This window comes from Hemiscyllium ocellatum, chromosome 3 (genome assembly GCF_020745735.1).
Source record: "Hemiscyllium ocellatum isolate sHemOce1 chromosome 3, sHemOce1.pat.X.cur, whole genome shotgun sequence".
Classification (NCBI taxonomy): domain Eukaryota; kingdom Metazoa; phylum Chordata; class Chondrichthyes; order Orectolobiformes; family Hemiscylliidae; genus Hemiscyllium; species Hemiscyllium ocellatum.
The window spans coordinates 51,888,521-51,909,121 of NC_083403.1; the positions used below are offsets into that span (position 1 = coordinate 51,888,521).

At 40.8% G+C, this 20,601-nt stretch overlaps 1 protein-coding gene across 2 annotated transcripts in view; it reads left to right on the forward strand.

The window, feature by feature from the left end:
* Positions 1–20,601, forward strand: part of eif2b4 (eukaryotic translation initiation factor 2B, subunit 4 delta) — a 43,007-nt gene that overhangs the window by 14,396 nt on the left and 8,010 nt on the right. The window contains exons 4-8 of one of the 2 annotated variants that reach the window (XM_060849983.1): positions 4,363–4,551; positions 5,246–5,325; positions 12,336–12,427; positions 14,992–15,106; positions 17,833–17,909. In XM_060849983.1, coding sequence (XP_060705966.1) covers positions 4,363–4,551; positions 5,246–5,325; positions 12,336–12,427; positions 14,992–15,106; positions 17,833–17,909 — 553 coding nt within the window. The remainder of the gene's footprint in view (positions 1–4,362; positions 4,552–5,245; positions 5,326–12,335; positions 12,428–14,991; positions 15,107–17,832; positions 17,910–20,601) is intronic. The other variant, XM_060849992.1, reaches the window with a different exon arrangement.

Genomic DNA, 20,601 nt, shown 5'->3' on the forward strand with positions numbered 1-20,601 from the left:
CTCTGACCAATAAAGGAAAGCATACCAAATGCAGCCTTCACTATCCTATCTACCTGTGACTCCACTTTCAAGGAGCTATGAACCTGCATTCTAAGGTCTCTTTAGATTAGATTAGAGTAGATTACTTAGTGTGGAAACAGGCCGTTTGGCCCAGTAAGCCCATACCGACCCGCTGAAGCACAACCCAACCAGACCCATTCCCCTACGTTTACCCCTACACCTAACACTACGGGCAATTTAGCCAGGCCAATTCACCTAACCTTTGTTCAGCAACACTCCCTAGGACCTTACCATTAAGTATATATGTCCTGCTCAGATTTGCTTTTCCAAAATGCAGTTCCTCACATTTATCTGAATTAAACTCCATCTGCCACTTCTCAGCCCATTGGCTCATCTAATCAAGATCCTATCGTCATCTGAGGTAGCGTTCTTTGCTGTCCACTGCACCACCAATTTTGGTGTCATCGACAAACTTACTAACTATACCTCTTATGCTGACATCCAAATCATTCATGCAAAAGACGAAAAGGAGTGGACCCAGCACCAAATCCTTGTGACACTCCACTGGTCACAGGCCTCTAGTCTGAAAAGCAACCCTCCACCACCACCACCCTCTGTCTTCTACCTTTGAGCCAGTTCTACATCCAAATGGCTTGTTCTCCTTGTATTTCATGATATCTAATCTCGCTAACCAGTCGCCCATGGGGAACCTTGTTGAATGCCTTACTATGAAGTCCATATAGATCACGTCCACAGCTCTGTCCTCATCAATCCTCTTTGTTACTTCTTCAAAAAACTCAATCAAGTTTGTGAGACATGATTTCCCATCCACGAAGCCATGTTGACTATTCCTAATCAATTCCTGCCTTTCCAAATACATGTAAATCCTGTCCCTCAGGATTCCTTCCAACAGCTTGTCCACCACTGATGTCAGGTTCACCGGTCTGTTGTTCCCTGGCTTGTCCTTACCACCTTTGTTAAACAGTGGCACCACATTAGCCAATCTTCAGTCTTCACGCACCTCACCTATGACTATCGAAGGGCGGCATGGTGGCACAGTGGTTAGCACTGCTGCCTCACAGCGCCAGGGACCTGGGTTCAATTCCCAACTCAGGCGACAGACTGTGTGGAGTTTGCACGTTCTCCCCGTGTCTGCGTGGGTTTCCTCTGGGTGCTCCAGTTTCCTCCCACAGTCCAAAGATGTGCGGGTCAGGTGAATTGGCCATGCTAAATTGCCCGTAGTGTTAGGTAAGGGGTATATGTAGGGGTCTGGGTGGGTTGCGCTTCTGCGGGTCGGTGTGGACTTGTTGGGCCGAAGGGCCTGTTTCCACACTCAGTAATCTAATCTAAGTATCTCAGCAAGAGGCCCAGCAATCACTTCCCCAGCTTCCCACAGAGTTCTAGGGTACATCTGATTAGGTCCTGGGGATTTATTCACTTTTATGCGTTTCAAAACATCCAGCACCACCACCTCTGTAATATGGACATTTTTCAAGATGTCACCATCTATTTCCCTACAATCTGTATCTTCCATGTCCTTCTCCACAGTAAATACTGATGTAAAATACTTGTTTGGTATCTCCCCATCTCCTGCGCTCTACACAAACGCTGCCTTGCTGATCTTTGTGGGTAACTCTCCCTAGTTACCCTTTTGTCCTTAATGTATTTGTAAAAACCTTTGGATTCTCCTTAATGTTATTTGATGTTCCCTTTTTGCCCTCCTGATTTTCTTCGTAAGTATACTCATACTGCTTTTATCCTGTTTTGTGGATTCACTCGATCTCTCCTGTCTATACCTGACATATGCTTCTTTTTCTTAACCAAACCTCAATTTCTCTGGTCATCCAGCATTTCCTATTCCTACCAGCCTTTCCTTTCACCCTAACAGGAATATACTTTTTCTGGACTCTCATTACCTCATTTCTGAAGGCTCCCCATTTTCCAGCCATCCCTTTACCTGCAAACATCTGCCCCCAATCAGCTTTTGAAAGTTCTTGCCTAATACCATCAAAATTGGCCTTTCTCCAATTTAGAGCTTCAACTTTTAGATCTGGTCTATCCTTTTCCATCACTATTTTAAAACTAGTAGAATTATGGTCGCTGGCCCGAAAATGCTCCCCGACTGACACCTCAGTCACCTGCTCTGTCTTCTTTTCCAAGAGTAGGTCAAGGTTTGCACCTTCTGTTGTAGGTACATCCACATACTGAATCAGAAAATGTTCTTGTACACGCTTAACAAATTCCTCTCCATCTAATACCTTAATACTATGGCAGTCCCAGTCCCAGTTTGGAAATGTAAAATCCCCTACCATAACCACCCTATTATTCTTACAGATGACTGATATCTCCTGACAAATTTGTTCCTCAATTTCCTGCTGGCTATTAAGGGGATCTATAATGCGGTCCCAGTAAGGTGATCATCCCTTTCTTATTTCTCAGTTCCACCCAAATAACTTCCTTGGATGTATTTCCAGGAGTATCCTCGCTAGTACAGCTGTAATGCTCCCCATTATCAAAAATGCTACTGTCTCTTCTCTCTTGCCCTCCTTTCTATCCTTCCTCTACCATTTTTGTATCCTGGAACATTCAGCTGCCAGTGCTGTCCATCTCTGAGCCACATTTCTGTAATTGTTATGATATCCCAGTCCCATGTTCCTAACTATGTCCTGAGTTCATCTGCCTTCCCTGTTAGGCCTCTTGCATTGAAGTAAATGCAGTTTAGTTTATCAGTCCTACCTTGTTCTCTACTTTGACTCTGCCTGCCCTGATTGTTTGACTCGCTTCTTTTATCAACTGTACCAGTCTCAGATTGATCTCTTTCCTCACTATCTGTCTGGATCCCACTCCCCACCTTAATAGCTTAAATCCTCCTGAGCAGCTGTAGCAAATCTCCCTGCCGGTATATTAGTCCCCTTCCAATTCAGGTGCAATCTGTCCTTCTTGAGCAGGTCACTTCGACTCCAGAAGAGATTCCAATGATGCAAAATTGTGAAGCCTTCTTCCCTGCAGCAGCTCCTCAGCCATGCATTCATCTGCTCTATCATCTTAATCCTACTCTCGTTCGCTCGCAGCACCTGGATAATTCAGACATTCCTACCCTTGACCTTTTTTAAAATTTCTGCCTTTCTGTATTCTCCCTTCAGGCGTTTAGTGATCATTTGGGCTTCTGCTGATGATATGGTATGAATTTTGACAGGCATGAGTGTCAGCCCCTCAAAAGTAGCATCCATGTAATAGTTGACCCCGTAAATTTAATCGTAAAAAGTCATCAAAAAAGTTTGACTATTACTCGAGTATATGTGATACTTGAAAAGCAGCTTAAATATTCTAAAGCTTTTCAGTGTACAGCTCTATCAAAAGGGGAGGAGGTGCATGAAGGACAGGTACACAAGTGGATATGATGGAATATGTTGATCAATTCAATGAAGAAGGACTCCGAATTACGCTTTAATTTCTGAAGAGGACAGGCTTGCGACTCCTGGCCAGAAATGTGTAGTTCTGTTGCTGCAAGACAAAATTGGAGAGGAGCAGTAATCTGTGGTTGCCATTCTATCGAATGATCAGACTGGTGCTAAAGGCCTGGATTTAGAATGACTTCCAGTCATGCAGCAAAAGCATTTGTAGTTAAATATGCATGAATAAAAGTTGAAATTTAATGGTGATATCAGCATATTGGAATTCTGTTACTGTAGAGTTGAATGTTCGGTTTGGATTCAAGCAGTTCAAAATTCTGCATAGAGTAAATAGAACAAACTGTTCTCATTGGTAGGAGGGTTGAGTGCTCACGGACGTGGATTTGAAATGACTGAGCAGAACCAGAGGCAACATAAAGAAAAACATTTATACAAACTGAGTGGTAGGATCGCCCATCTCCTGCCCGAGGGTCTGATGGAAGCAGATGCAATAGAGATTTTCAGAAAAGATATTGATGATCATGATCATCTTCATCTTGAAGGATTTGTTTGTTTAAATAGTAGGAACATGATATGAGGTGAGAAAGATTGTAACAGTGCAGGGAAAAGCCAGGAGGTTATGACTTGTTGAGTTGCCCTTATATAGAACTGGACACGACAGTTTGATTGAGTGATGTGAACATTCCATGTTTCTTTTATAATTTAATTTCAGTTTTACTAATGTACAAGTACTAAGCAAATTCAATATTTTCTCTCAGGATAATTTTGTTCACTGATATTTACTTAGGTTGGATCTTGGGTGAACTCTAACTACAGTGGGAGGAGGGATTGTTACAAGCTACTGATGTCATGTACTTTTCACTGAATACTGTTGAAAAACTGAAGTGAATCAAATATTAGTAAATCCTTATTAACTTTCACCCTTGTTCTCCTTTATTTTGATTTCAAGTAGCAAATGCAGCATTAAATGAAACGTTTGTCAATAGTGATAAAGTTTCAGCTGGGAAAAGCAAAGCTGAACTTCGAGCAGAAAGGAAAGCAAAGCAAGAAGACCGTTCAAAACAGTCCAAGAGATCTGACCAGAGCCAGTCTGCTGCTTTATTGAAGCCAAAAGTTGTAGCCAGTGAGCCTCAGCAAGGTAATAAGAAACATAATCAGTATACTGTAATGGGTGGTGGAGTGCAACAGAGGAAAAGGAAGAAGCAGCAAGTCATTCAAAAATGATTGCTGACATTGAAATTTATGGAGTTGAAATAGTTGAAAACTGTTCTTGTTGTATCAGCATGTTTTGTATACCTAAACAAGTAAAGAAGCAATTTTGTGTAATGTACTCTTCAAAAATTTCTATTTAAATGTTTTTAAATAATCCATTTTTGGATAGCTATTCCCTTTGCATTCACAGCTATTAAATTAGTAAGTAAAAAGTTTATATTTTTGTGAAAATTGTAGTTCAGTTGCAAGGGAAAGGTGTTGTGCATGCAGTCTGATAGAGGAGTCGGATCATTTTGAACTGGCTAACCTTATCTCTTATTGATTTGAACCTCCACTAACAGAAGGAACTTGGCTTAAATGATTTGTAACTTTTTTCCCAAATCTGAAATAAAATTGACACTCTACCTATGTCACCAGTGCTTCATTTCATGTTCTGGTGTTTTGTTAACATTGTTGCTTGCCATTTATGAATATTACCTGACTTCCAAGAAAGAATGCACCAAAGACCGTTTTGAAGTTCTAAAGAAAGATTTTAAAGAAATTGAGGATTTAATAAGTGTGTTTAATTTCCTTGCATTCTCCTGAGTAATGAGTGCATCTTCTCAACACCTTTTCCACAGTAAAGCGACTCCCAGATCATGTTCAGGCAGATGACCCAGCAGCTCTCAAAAAACTGGCCAAAAAACTGGAGCGGCAACAGGTAGCATTTTAATATTAAAATTTTCTGGTTGAAACAACAAAGTAAATGTTTTTGATTCACCTTTTTAAATTCTATTTTCTAACTTGTATATATTTCAGTCAGATTTCCTCTGGTGTAGTCTTATTATCTGTCAGAATAATGGAATAAAGATAACAAGAGTTGAGTTAACTTACAATTTTTAATCTAGAGATGTTCCAGCTTCTGACTGAATGTTGGAGAATAACAGGCATGACCCTGATCATTGTTAGATTTTAGATTAGATTTAGATTCTAATGTACATGTCTTGGAATGCAGCATGTTGAAACACTTACCTATCTCTGCAGTGGCCTTCATTGCAAATCATTTTTTCTATTTTGTATTACTTCAATTCCAGTAATGTTTTGTCAAGATGCCAAAACAGGTCTTCAAAGTCATTCTTATTAATTTGCAGCACATGGGCATTTCTGGTGATATTGTTAGCTATTCCTAAATACTCCTCACATGGCAATGATGATGCGTCTTAGCAATCCAGAAGTTCATATGGTGAAGATATTTCACAGAGTTCCAGGAATTTGTTTCAGTATCAGTGAAAGAATAATAAAATATTCTCAAGTCAGGAATTTGTGAAATTAATGGAAACTCGGAGGTGATTCTTTTCCTAAAAGCTTGCTGTTTGAAAGTGATAGGTGACATGGATTTGGAAAATGCTGTCTGGAAAGCTTTTGATGAATTGCTGCAGTTTATCTTGTAGATGTTGCATATTGTGTTCATATGAGATCTTTGATGAAGGGAGTGAATGCTGAATGTGAATGAAATGCTGATAAAACAGGCTGCTTTGTCATGATAATGCTCAGCTTCTTGGTTTATAGAGCTGTACTCACCCTGGCAAATCATCTTGACTTATGCTTGTAAATTAAGGAAAGGCTTTGTGGAACATGGAATATCAAGCTTGTGCCCTTGTCCCTCAATGTTTACTCAGTGTTCAATTTTACTGCCACACATATTTTTCTAGAATCTTTGCTGTCAATATTTGAGGCAGCCTATGGGATATTTGAACAGGAACTGGAGATCTAAACTTGAGTTTGTAGATTTTTTGAAATCTACCATGTTTTCACATTTTTTTTACCTTACTCCTTCATGAATCTATCACATTAGAATGACGTGTCATGGCTGTCCCTGAATCTATAACTTCAGATCGTAAACCAATGTGCAGTGGCTAGCTGTATTTTACATACATGAAGGAATTGTCGATTTTATTGACAGCTCAGGAAGCTCAAGACCTTGTGTTCCAGAAGAAGCTGCAAACCTATATGTGACTGTTTTTTGGTGCCCTTGCCTTGTTGTATGTTTTAACCTATTTTAGAACAAAATCATGAGCCGTGTCTTAAGGTCCACTGCTTGCTTTGTTGGTTTTGATGACTACTCTATTAATATTTTCATCCGGAATTGGTGCTAAAACTGATCAAACTGGCTCATGTCATTTGGTGGTGTACTTATTGTGAATGTCTCTTACAGATTGATTCAGCTGATTGCTTTAAAAAGGTTTCCAAGTTTAAGGTTTGAACTGTGTGCTAATTGTTTGTTTCCTTGCTTCGTGATTAAGATTTTCATTGGTAATTGTGCGAGTTCACAGCATAACTGTATGGTTCAGAGGAGTATTATTCAGTTTGCATTATCGAAAAGTAAAATCTTTTACTATATGCACATAACCAATTCTGACCAGCTCAAACTAGAGTCAAGCTTCTTGCAGACTAAATGAATGCAACTTGGAGGTGAAGCAGGTGAATTTAGTGTACGATATTTACTGCTGCCAATGTGGTTTTCTCCACTTCAGGGAGATCAAATGCAGGCAGGGCAGCTGGTTTGCAGAACACTTCCACTCAGTTTGTAAGCACGACCTCGGGCTTCCTGTTTCCTATAATGTTAATTCTGCACCTTGCTCTCTGTCTCATTTCTTGTCACTACTTGCTGCAGTGTTTCATTGAAACTCAATTCATACTCAAGGAAAAGCACCTCAACAACTTCATTTGGCATTTTATTAGACAGTTGTGGGCTTCTAGATTCAACATTGACCATAACCTCCGTTCTGATTCTGTTCTCCTTGACATGTCTTAATCTTGTTTTATATGTTCTGCTCCCAGATGTTTTGCAAAATTATTACATTGTACCGTTTGGTTTTAGTTCCTTCACATCTTTGACATTTAACCTCTTCCCCATCCACCCTATCACCGACCTTCCTTTTTACTGTTCCTCTCCTCCCTTTCATTTGCAATGAATACATCATGTTTCTAACTCAGAACTGTTTCTCTGTCCACAGATGTTGCTCAGCCTGCTGAGTATGTACAGCACTTTTTGTTAGTTTTCAGATTTCCAGAAACCAAGATCTATTGCTGTTGTTTTAATGTCACATGTCCTTAGTTTGACTGTATTCATACTAGTTATCTCTCATTTTGCTGGTAGCATTTCTTCTTTTAGTGCATTTGTCTATTCGTTATTTACTCTTGCGATCTCAGTCATTGTTTCTCACCTAAGAACTTTAGTTTTCTTTAAGGCAACTTAAAATATTTAGTCTGCCACAAAATATTTTGTTTGGTAATTATGCTTTGGTCAGCAAAATGTTGCTTTGTCATTGGCTAAGTGCCATACTGATGGCATTGGTGACATAGTGGGTTTCGGAAACTTTTCCAGTCAGTGTGACAGTGTTGTCGGAGTTCTAGTTAAGTTGATCTTTAATGTTGTTTTGTTACTTGCATTGCCTCTGACCACTTGGTTTTCTTTCATTCATCCTTCCAGTGGTGATTAGACATTCCAACCTTTCACATAGATAGCATGTTCGAAAGACTCCCATTTGTCTTCTAAGATATTATTTCAGAGTTCACTTGATCTTATGGTCTAATTCATTACTATTTTATTGAACCTTTTCTCCACCCAGTTTACCTGACATTACCCCACTAAGGCTGTTATCTGTCACCAAGTCACCCTTTTGTTTACACATGAACAGTACAGTCCTTGACTTTAGTACTGTCTCATTCAGTTAGCTACCAGCGTGTCAAGATCTCTGACACTCCCCTCTTTATGGCAGCCAATCTTTTACATTAGCAGTGCCCAATTAGGGAACTCATTCTGTGAGGTCCAATTGGCTGACCTCAGTACAATCACTACGTCAGCTTTCTATTTCTCCTTCAGCACAACACTGTCAAGTTATTTTCCTTTCTTCCTCTTTTCTGAAGCTGTGAGCTTCATGTCAATAATTCATTAATGGCCAGACATAATCTTGTAGGATTGGGATTCTTGCTTCCAGACTCTAACTGATGTTCTTTATAATGTTGCTTCATTTAAAACATCATTTGGCTGCTCTATTCATTACTGCCTTTAACAGTTGATGCTGCTGTGCTTCTTTGATAGTTGAATTGATTGACATGTTCTAATATCATTCCATTGACAACAATGTTGCATACTGGCATGTCCTTTTTATGTTATCACTCCTAAGTGTTTAAAATCTGATTGAAGATTTGTAGCTCGGGTATCCGTTGTTGTGGTTCTGCTCGCCGAGCTGGAAGTTTTTGCTGCAAACGTTTCGATCCCTGGCTAGGGAACATCATTAGTGCTGTTGGAGCCTCGTGTGAAGCGCTGCTTTGATGTTTCTTCCGGTATTTATATTGGTTTGTTCTTGCCGCTTCCGGGTGTCAGTTTCAGCTGCAGTGATTTGTATGTGGGGTCCAGGTCGATGTGTCTGTTGATGGATGTTCTTGCCGCTTCCGGGTGTCAGTTTCAGCTGCAGTGATTTGTATGTGGGGTCCAGGTCGATGTGTCTGTTGATGGATGTTCTTGCCGTTTCCGGGTGTCAGTTTCAGCTGTCGTGGTTTGTATATGGTGTCCAGGTCAATGTGTCTGTTGATGGAGTTTGGGGATGAATGCCATGCTTCTAGGAATTCCTAGAAGCATGGCATTCATCCCCAAACTCCATCAACAGACACATTGACCTGGACACCATATACAAACCACGAAAGCTGAAACTGACACCCGGAAACGGCAAGAACATCCATCAACAGACACATCGACCTGGACCCCACATACAAATCACTGCAGCTGAAACTGACACCCGGAAGCGGCAAGAACAAACCAATATAAATACCGGAAGAAACATCAAAGCAGCGCTTCACACGAGGCTCCAACAGCACTGATGATGTTCCCTAGCCAGGGAACGAAACGTTTGCAGCAAAAACTTCCAGCTCGGCGAGCAGAACCACAACATATGTTATCACTTTTATGTGTGTTTTCAAATAGCTAAGTGTAGCCATTATCTTTTTGCCTGGGATTCATGGATCTTTGCACATTAGAGTCAGAGAGGTGTACAGCATGGTCCAACTCGTCCATGCCAACCAATTATCCCCACCTGCCAGAACCCGGTCCATATCCCTCCAAACCCTTCCTATTCATGTACCTATCCAGATGCCTTTTAAATGTTGCAATTGTACCAGCCTCCACCACTTCCTCTGGCAGCTCATTCCATACATGTACCACTATCTGCGTGAAAAAGTTGCCCCTTAGGTCTCTTTTATATCTTTTCCCTCGCACCCTAAACCTTTGCCCTCTAGTTCTGGACTTCCTCACTCCAGGGAAGAGACTGTGCCTCTTTATCCTGTCCATGCCCCTCATAATTTTATAAACATCTATAAGGTCACCCCTCAACCTCCAATGCTGCAGAGAAAACACCCCCAGCCTATTTGACCTCCTCCCTGTAGCTCAAATCCACCAACCCTGGCAATATGCTTGTAAATTTTTTTCAAGCCCTTTCAAGTTTCAGAACATCTTTCCGATAAGAAGGAGACCAGAATTGCGTGCAATATTCCAACAGTGGCCCAACCAATGTCCTGTACAGTCGCAATATGATCTCCCAACCTCTTACTCAGTACTCTGACCAATAAAGAAAAGCTTACCAAACGCCGCCTTCACTATCCTATCCACCAGCGACTCCACTTTCAGGGAGCTATGAACGTGCACTCCAAGGTCTCTTTGTTCAGCAACGCTCCCTAGGACCTTACCATTAAGTGTATAAGTGCTGCTCAGATTGCTTTCCCAAAATGCAGTACCTCACTTTTAACTAAATTGAACTCAATCTGCCACTTCACTGTCTTCATTTGTTAGTGTGTGATATTATTGGCTGAGCAGTTGTAGCTGGTGACTTTTTCTCCTACCTTTTATACCATGCATTTCTTTAAGTCCACTGAGAAACAGTCTAATGAGAGATTGAAGCCTTGTCTCACCCTTCTTTGGTCTGTTTGTCCATCCTCATATTTGATCACTGCTACCTGATTCTTATGATTTAAAATTGCTGTTAGCTAAATGCTATAAACCATAAGCAGAAGTAGGCATAATGGTAGTGGGAAAATCTGTTCAGTTGTGTGTAAGAGCACTTCTGGATAGGGGAGAAAAAGGAGCATACACAGATCACTTAGCCCGGCCAATCAACCCTACCATTCACTGAGATCATAACTGATTTGATAATCCTCAGCTCCATTCCTCATAGCCCTTACTGGTTAAACATCTGTCTTCTTGGCCTTGACTGTACTTAAAGACCCAGTGTTGACAGCCCTCTGTGCTAAATGTGTCCTGTCTGAGAATGAAAATTGTGCCAGGAATTTTAATGACAATAGCTTCAAAGTGATCTTATAATGATTTGTAAAAGAAAACTAGCTGAAATTAAGGATGACATTTGTGATTGGGTGCTCAATGAAGTGCCTGGGAGATTAATTAGAATTTTTGAGATTTAGGGACTTTAGGTTGGGAGAAAACAGGGCTTTTTTCTTTGGAACAAAGATGTATAAAAGACTTTATGGAGATGACAAGGATGTGATGGGCTTGAATAAAGCATACAAAGACAAGCTGTTCCAAAGATCTGATTGGAGCTAGCGTATATGATTATAAGGACAAGGGTATATAATTAAAGGTTTGGGACAAGAGATTTAGGGTGATTGTGAGGAACAGCTTTTAATGCAGCATGTAATAACATTGAACTCTTAACAAATGAGGGTTCTAGAAGCAGAGACAATGCAATGTTTTATAAGGAAATTATATTTATCACTCAAGGGAAATAAACAATGGGGGCAGACTGGATTGCTGTATAGACCATTGGTGTGAAATTGGTGACCTGAATGACCACCTTCTGTACCTTTGGCTCTACGACTCAGTGAAGATGTGCTCATCTGCGAGCTTCTATTGTGTCTTATTAGAATAGCATAGGAGGTAGAGAACAAAAATATGCAATTGAAAGTAGGGTGGACAAGCAACTGGAAGCTCAAGACCACCCTTGCAAGCTAATGGAAGTGTGGAGTCACAGTCTGTTTGATCTCTCAAATATAGAGGACACTGCACTTTAAGTACAAAATTATGGTAGTAAATCTTTCCACAACTCTGAGAACAACATTCGTTATGATTACGCAGTCTATTATTCTATTCTCATTTTAATGGACCCTCCGTTTGTGTTGATTAACCGTAGTACTTATTTAACAATTTGTTGATCTTGATCCAATTCATAGTATTTCCGGAGAGTAGAAGCTTTAGGAAGGTCTAAATAGATTAATTAGCTTCAAAAGAAGTTGTTGATTTTCTTTGAACATGCAATACGAATGGAATCCAAAAATAGTGCTAAGGTCACCAATCCTTTTGAGTGTTTGTTGGATTATCCTCTTTTGAGGATAATTAAATTTCAGTTTTGAAGTTAGGAATATCCTTGCTTTTACGAAGGACTGTACAGTGCCACTTGGGTACAGAAATAAAAGTGAAGAATTCTATCCACATAGCCATAATATTCTTGCATGTTTCAGCTACGGTGAAGTAATGAAAGTTGTTTGTACCTCAGGGACACAAAAACATTAATACAAATACAAAATTTGATGTGTCACCAAAGAATATCCGTAATTTTCCTTGAAGTATTGGTAGTCTTGATGTGTCAATTTCGTTTTAGTTTGATACATAAAAACATTCATTTTATTTTAAACAAGTACTTAAAATATTTTGATTTATTCTAGGTTCCACTTAGGCAAGATTATGGCAGCAAAGTCATTCTCTTTTCACATTTGCACCAATACAGCCGTAAAATGCCATTGACACAGCAGCTGACGTAAGTAGGCATGTTTTAATAGTTGTTTTGTTATTGAATGTAGTAACATTCTAGTTAAGTTGGAGACATGAACAACTTGCCTACAAGTGCAGTGTTGTTGATGTTTTTTGTCCCGAATTGCAAATGTTTTGGACCACCATTTGTAAATTTGTTGAGAGGTTACTTGCAATCACAAGGCTGCTTTAGTCTGTCTTTTTGGTATTGAAGGAGTCATTTGTTTCTAGTTGGAACCCTAATTTAAGCTTTGTTATTTTCATTAAACATTTTTTAGTGTAATTTCTAGAATATAAACATGGGAATTTCCTCAAGCCAAACGGGTCCTGCAGTATTTAACGCTTCCTTTTGATTATTTAACCCCATTTCTGCAAATACCTCTACCAATGACTATTACATCTGAAAAATAAAATGAGTTCACATTGCCAATATCGCTGTGAAATCGATTGCAAGAAATCAGGAAAACCAAACGGGCGGCACGGTGGCACAGTGGTTAGCACTGCTGCCTCACAGCGCCGGAGACCCGGGTTCAATTCCCGACTCAGGCGACAGACTGTGTGGAGTTTGCACGTTCTCCCCGTGTCTGTGTGGGTTTCCTCCGGGTGCTCCGGTTTCCTCCCACAGTCCAAAGATGTGCGGGTCAGGTGAATTGGCCATGCTAAATTGCCCGTAGTGTTAGGTAAGGGGTGAATGTAGGGGTATGGGTGGGTTGCGCTTCGGCGGGTCGGTGTGGACTTGTTGGGCCGAAGGGCCTGTTTCCACACTGTAAATCTAATCTAATCTAATCAAACAAGGGATCACCACTCATCCCTGTTCCCCGACTTTGCTCAGAATTTTCTTTATTGGTTCTGAAGAAGGGTCACTGGACCTAAAGTGCAAACTTTGCTTTCTCTCCACCGATCCTGTCCGACTTGCTGAGATTTTCCAGCAATTTCTGTTTCCATCGTCTGCAGTTCTTTAGATTTGTTTTTCTGTATAGATTTGGAGTACAAAGTTTTAATCTTGCGTTTAAAAAAAGCTCTATGTCTTACATTCATCAGGACATTTTGCAAGAATACCAATATCAGAGGGAAGCCAACAATTTTAGTGCATGTGACTAGCATCCTGATTTGTTGGCAAATGTTGTCTGATTGATAGAAGCATTGCTACAGAGCAATTATCCATTAATGCTGTTTGACAGTCAAGCTTTGTTTAAATTATAAACTAGGAAGGTGTCTTTGGTCAGGGCATTATGTTCAGAAGTGAACCAGCAAATGGCTGTCATCATGTTTTGTTGAGCTTACATGGGTGTGGTGCATGTACATGTTCCTTCAGTTTGCAAAGAATACAGTCTGTATGAATATACGTAAGTTCCAAGACACACAAGTGCACGACAATGCAAGCCTGATTGACAATCCTAAATTTGTTGTCAGCTCTGACTAAGTGGTAGCAGTAAGAGTGGTGTTTGCCACTAACAGGATGCTACTGTCAAACCAAAAAGATGTTCTGCCAATCACACAAGTGAGTAATGTGGTGTATGAATGTCTGTGCCGGTATGATGCTGGGTTTGTAGTCTGTACATCCCAAAGACTGGCAGATTGTATCAAACAGCATAAGTCAGCTCTTCGGAACAAGAAAGATATTGTTCGTGCCAAACAGTTCATCCTTGCATAGCTGATGATATAATGTACAATATTACATGTGATTCTGAAATTGGACAACACTGTTTGGATAATTACTCTGACAGCCAATTTTGGATTATAATTTTTTAAAATCAACCTGTTCAGACATGTTAAGATGCATCTCTGGAGTAGGCAACACCTGAATCAGGCTTGAACCAGACCCTGGCTCTGAGGCTGTTTCACGCCACTGCGTCCCAGAGCCGCAGCTGTTTTGCTTTAAAATGTAAACGAAGTCTCATTGTTAATTATCAATCAGCATTAGCGGGTGCATTCTCCATGGCAATGTCTCTACTAAATTGAGTTCTATTCCCAACCCGTCAGCACTTCTGTTTTGTGCCGTATCAGTGTTGATTTTCCTTTGAATTTGTCTTCCTGTCTGGAAGAGTGAAAGATCAAAAGCTTTGTCAAAATGTATCTTTTGCTGAGCATTATTCAACTTCCTTTGGTGGCACAACAGAAAGTGAAATTTGATGTTGAAACTTCTGTTTTTCTTTGGTTTTTGGAGTTGGGTTTTCACTTTTGACATGTTGCAGCTTGACTTGATTGTCATCAAGTTCATACTTATAAGATTTGAAGATCCTCAAGCATCAGATATAAAACTTTAATCGCTTGTTCTGTGTGGCAATCTAATGATGTCTACAGTTATTGAGTTTCAACTCAGTTTGAATACTGTTCAGAGTCTTAATTGCTGGTTTTAGATATCTAAATAGTAAATTGACTGTCAAAGTTTATGTTTACATCAACAGCATATTAATTCTATTATTGTGGTTTTTACCATGCTAGTTATGTTCAGCAATTACCTTTACGGGTGTAGCCAGCTTCATTTTAGAAACTGGCCTTAACCTAATTAAAACACTGTTCACAAGTGTAATTGACATTTACGCTGCTATTTCTTTTGATTCTTTGCAGCATCCCATCGACTGTGCTTCACCCTGCTATTGTACGTCTAGGATTACAGTATTCTCAGGGAATTATCGTAGGATCTAATGCACGATGCATAGCATTACTACATGCTTTTAAACAGGTATGGGATACATTAATCTATGCCCTGAAGAACAGATAAGACATGTAGTATTAATGAAATAGCCCATCAAAAATATAATTTAGCCTTCATAAGGTAATTATTTTTCTTTTTGTCCCTATTATTGGCTGTCTGAGGTGAGTTCATTGGAAGTCATCCCAAAATGGTATTGTCTGAAATGGAGAGTTATTGTTTCTTCCTGTGGGTTGACGAGCAGAACAATTTAAGCTGTCTTAATTGTTCCCTGTTGTGCCAAGTTGACTTTTGTGTTGCATGGATTTAATGCAAAAGTCATTTACATATGACATTCTGATGACATACCTAGAACGAGGAGGTTGAGCAATTCATCAAGTTCACCAACACATTCCACCCTGACCTTAGATTTACCTGGACATCTCTGACACCTCCCTCCCCTTCCTGGACCTCTCCATCTCCATTAATGACGACCGACTTGACACTGACATTTTTTTTCAAACCCACTGACTCCCACAGCTACCTGGATTACACCTCTTCCCACACTACCTCCCACAAAAATGCCATCCCCTATTCCCAATTCCTCCGCCTCCACCATATCTGCTCCCAGGAGGACCAGTTCCACCACAGAACACACCAGATGGCCTCCTTCTTTAGAGACCGCAATTTCCCATCCCACGTGGTTAAAGATGCCCTCCAATGCATCTTGTCCACATCCCGCACCTCCACCCTCAGACCCCAACCCTCCAACCGTAACAAGGACAGAACGCATCTGGTGCTCACCTTCCACCCACCCAATCTTCGCATAACCCAAATCATCTGACAACATTTCCGCCACCTCCAAACGGACCTCACCACCAGGGATATATTTCCCTCCCCATCCCTTTCTGCCTTCCACAAAGACCGTTCCCTCGTGAGTACCTGGTCAGGTCCATGCCTCCCTACAACCCACCCTCCCATTCTGGCACCCTCCCCTGCCATCGCAGGAATTGCAAAACCTGCGCACACACCTCCTCCCTCACCTCCATCCGAGGCCCCAAAGGAGCCTTCCACATCCATCAAAGTTTTACCTGCACATCCACCAATATCATTTATTGTATCCTTTGCTCCCGATGTGGTCTCCTCTACATTGGGGAGACTGGATGCCTCCTAGCAGAGTGCTTTAGGGAACAATTCTGGGACACCCACACCAATTAACCACACCGCCCTGTGGCCCAACATTTCAACTCCCCCTCCCACTCAGCCGAGGACATGGAGGTCCTGGGCCTCCTTCACTGCTGCTCCCCCATCACCTGACGCCTGGAGGAAGAACGCCTCATCTTCCGCCTCGGAACACTTCAACCCCAGGGCATCAATGTGGACTTCACCAGTTTCCTCATTTCGCCTCACCCCAGTTTCAAACTTCCAGCTCAGCACTGTCCCCATGACTTGTCCTACCTATCTTCCTTTCCCACCTATCCACTCCACCCTCCTCTCTGACCTATCACCTTCATCTCCACCCCCATTCACCCATTGTATTTTTTTTTACCTTCCCCCACCCTCCTGCTGACCTTCATCATCAATTTGTGGTTTCATCTTGGGTCGAGCTAAGTACCTGATCAAAGACAAGGAGAAAGGATTTCAATAAAGATGAATGGGCGATATTTTAAAAAAAGCTTTTTCAAGAGGTTGGCATATATTTTCTTTGAACTTAAAAAGAGAAGAGGGCCGATTTAAGGTGTTCATAAAAGACGTTAGGTCCCATCTCAGGTTTTAATGGTCAGAAGCCTTAACATATTAAAGCAATTAGACATACCAATAATAGGGAAATATAAACAAATTTCCATGTCAAGGACTGTTTGGTCGTAGAAAGCATTCCAGTTGGAATTATTCATATCCTGTGTTGAAAACTATCTCATTTGCACTATATAAACGAGTTATTTAATAGCAATCAAGACCGAGAACCTGGCTGATTCATTTTTTTTCTTTTCATGGATTTCGTAGCCGTATCTCAACTATTGGTCCAGTTTAGCCAACTCGGCATAGGCCAGGAGGTGAACTTAAGACCTTCTTGTTTATCTTGCTCATTGTCACACACAACAGTAGGTTTACCCACCAGGTCATTCGCCTGACTTTCAATCCCACTTGTCAGATTTGGATTTGGACCAAGGGGAATTTGTATGATTGTTTGAAAGGTGTGCACAGCTTAGACAAAAATCATTAAAATAAAATGCCTTTGGATTGGGCCAATGTTTAATTGGGATACAATTAGAAAAAACTTGAACCTTGCCAAAGCAGTATATTATTTCTGTGCTTAATGTTAGTACTGAAACTGTTCTGGTGAATCATTTGCTCTTGAAATTTGATCTACAGACAAAAATCTATAAACATGTAACATTAAAAAATTGGCAGCTTCTTTGAGGTGAGGTGAGACTGTCCTGTAATATCCTGTCAATTCTTGTTAATGGCAAACTGCTGTCACCCTCTTAAGTGAAGTTATAAACAGGTTTCTCAACTATTTGCACAAACAAAGTGAAAAGTATCACTTTGTCTTTGGTGTCATTAGGGACAATAATGTGTCAATACTGGAAAAAATGTCCAGATCGCTTTTACATGTCCTTGTTTCTACCACAATATCTGACAACAACAGGTATGACTTGAAAAATCTGTTATAGCTATTAAAATGTGACAGATCTTAGAATGTGTGATGCCAAATATTTATTTCGAATGCCACTCTCTTAAAGCAAATGTAACTGTTAGTTCCTGCTCTGCTTCAGGTCATTCGTGACTACTCAACTCCACCTAATGAAGAGTTGTCAAGAGACTTGGTCAACAAACTGAAACCAGATATCAGGTATTTCTCCATTTTCAGTCAGAAAGCTCTCAGTAACTTAGTGCTAGGTACAGCAAGAACAAATGTTTTTTAGATTAGATTAGATTACTTACAGTGTGGAAACAAGCCCTTCGGCCCAACAAGTCCACACCGACCCGCCGAAACGCAATCCACCCATACCCCTACATTTACCCCTTACCTAACACTACGGGCAATTTAGCGTGGCCAATTCACCACATCTTTGGACTGTGGGAGGAAACCGGAGCACCCGGAGGAAACCCACGCAGACACGGGGAGAATGTGTAAACTCCACACAGTCATTCGCCTGAGTCGGGAATTGAACCCGGGTCTCAGGCGCTGTGAGACAGCAGTGCTAACCTCTGTGCCACCATGCCGCCCACTCTATGACATGGTTTTAATTTTGGTGTTTCTGCTTAGTTTAAAGTTTTCCATTTATGACCTGACCCTAACATGTAACTGGTTTGATATCCATTTTGTGTGTGTGTGTGTGTGTGTGTGTGTGTGTGTGTGTGTGTCCATATGAGTGTTTATTTATGAAGGTATAAAAAATACATGTTTCCATATTTTTTGTATGGAAACAGTAATTAATAGTAGATATTCTTCTTGTTGTTTTAATGTTTTAAGTAAAGCTGATTATAGAGTATAGTGTGCTGCCTGCATAACTTTCATTGTGACAGCCCCTTCCATAAGTATACCAAGTCACCAGTGCTGTTTTTGATTTGTTCAGGAAGTTTCTTAATAGGGGACACTGCAAAATTGTTATACTGGAGAAACTTAAAAGGACACCGTCACTTAAAATTAAGTGTTGCATGTACAAAAGCTCCTAAAGCACTCAAAAAAAGGTTCCGAAGCTTTATAATCATTCGCTTGCCTACACTGAGAACAGAGAGAAGTTGAAAGACAGAATTAAAACTTTATGGAGCTTGGATAATTTTGAGATCCTGACCCTACTCACTCCCATACCTTGTGTCACAGATATACCTTACAATGTGATCTCATGGGAGACAACAAGTAAACAGACTACTTCCATTATGGGTGCCCATCAGGGGACAGCAGTTGACAGATAGTTATGGGGGCATTTGCAAGAGCTTAAGGGACGGACAGCTGTCAGTCCCTCTGCGGAATGAAATGGCGCTACAAGTTAGAGTCACTCATTTGAAGGTTCAGATGGAATTATTTGAGTAGTGAACAGAGCTTTTTGCAGCAGTATGCAGAGGTCTCCCTGTGGGTGCATTGCTTAATTATGCTATATACTTGAATCTAAAAACTCGTGGGTTGATACTCTAGTCTTCAGCTACGAGATCCTTATTGATATGTTGTCCATCTCCAGCTCAGCAAGGGATAATGTCCGGGGTGCTGTGTGCTGTCACTAAAATTTCATTAGATTATCAGGATAGTAGATCATTGTTTTTTAAATATCTTTATTGGCTCCCAGCACTGCTACTTGGTCTCTGCTTTTGAGAATAGCCCATTGAGTGGAAACATGTCAGAGATTTTCAATTCCTCTCTGGTCGCAGGAGAGGTGCCTGCAAACTGGAAGACAGCAATGTGGTACCAGTATTCATGAAGGGACCAACGAATAAACCAGGAATCTACAATCCAGTCAGTCTAACCTCGAGGTGGAGAAACTATTGGAAACAATTCTGAACGACAAAGTTAATCAACACTTGGAGAGGCATTGTTTTTATAGCAAGGTCATGTCAAACCAACTTGACTGAACTTTTTGAAGAGGTGACCATGTGTGTCTATGTGGACTTACAGTAATACTTTTAAAAAGGTTACATGGGAGTTTGATTGCAAAGGTAAGAGCCCATGGGACCCCAGGAAATTTGGCTAATTGGATCCAGAATTGGCTAAGTGGCAGGAAGCAGCAGGTGATGGTTGAGAGGTATTTTTGTGAGTGGAAGCCTGGGATCGGAGGTGTTCCATTGGGATCAGTGTTGGATCAGTTTAGCTGTTTGTGGTATATAAGGTCCCTTAAGTTAGCTAAAGCGATTAAGAAGGCACGTGGGATGTTTTATTAGCCGAGGTATAGAGTTTTAAGAACCGGGAAGATATATTGAAACTGTGCAAAACCTTGATTGGACCATGACTAGAGTATTGTGTTCAGTTTCGAATTCATATAAAAGATATGGATGTAATTGCTGTGGAGAGGGTGCAGAGGAGATAGCCTGGGCAGGACAGTTTTAGTTATGAAAAGAAATTGGATAGACTGGAGTTGTTTCTCTTGGAGCAGAGGAGAACTGAGGATGAGGCACTATTGAGATGTATAAAGTTATGAGGGGCATAGAGTAGACAGGAGGGAACATTTCCCTTTGCTGGTCTGATCAATTACCAGAGTGTATAGATTTCACACAAGGGACTGAAAGTTTAGAAGGAATGTAAGAAAGTTTTGTTTCACCCAGAGGGTGGTAAGAATTGTGAACTGACTGCCTGAAAGGCAGAAACCCACTTGCAATACACAGGCATACGGGACTATGGACCAAGTGCTGTAAAATGGGTCTACAATAGTTGGGTGGTTGTTTCAACGCAAACTTTATGGGCTAAAGGCCTTTTTGCTGTACTGTAGACCTGTATTAAACGCAGACCTGGAGGACCTCAAATTTCCACATTCACTCACCTCCAAAGCCAAGTCCAATGAGTCAGAAGAATTCAGGCCAGAATGTACCCAGCAGTAATGAATCAAAGAAGG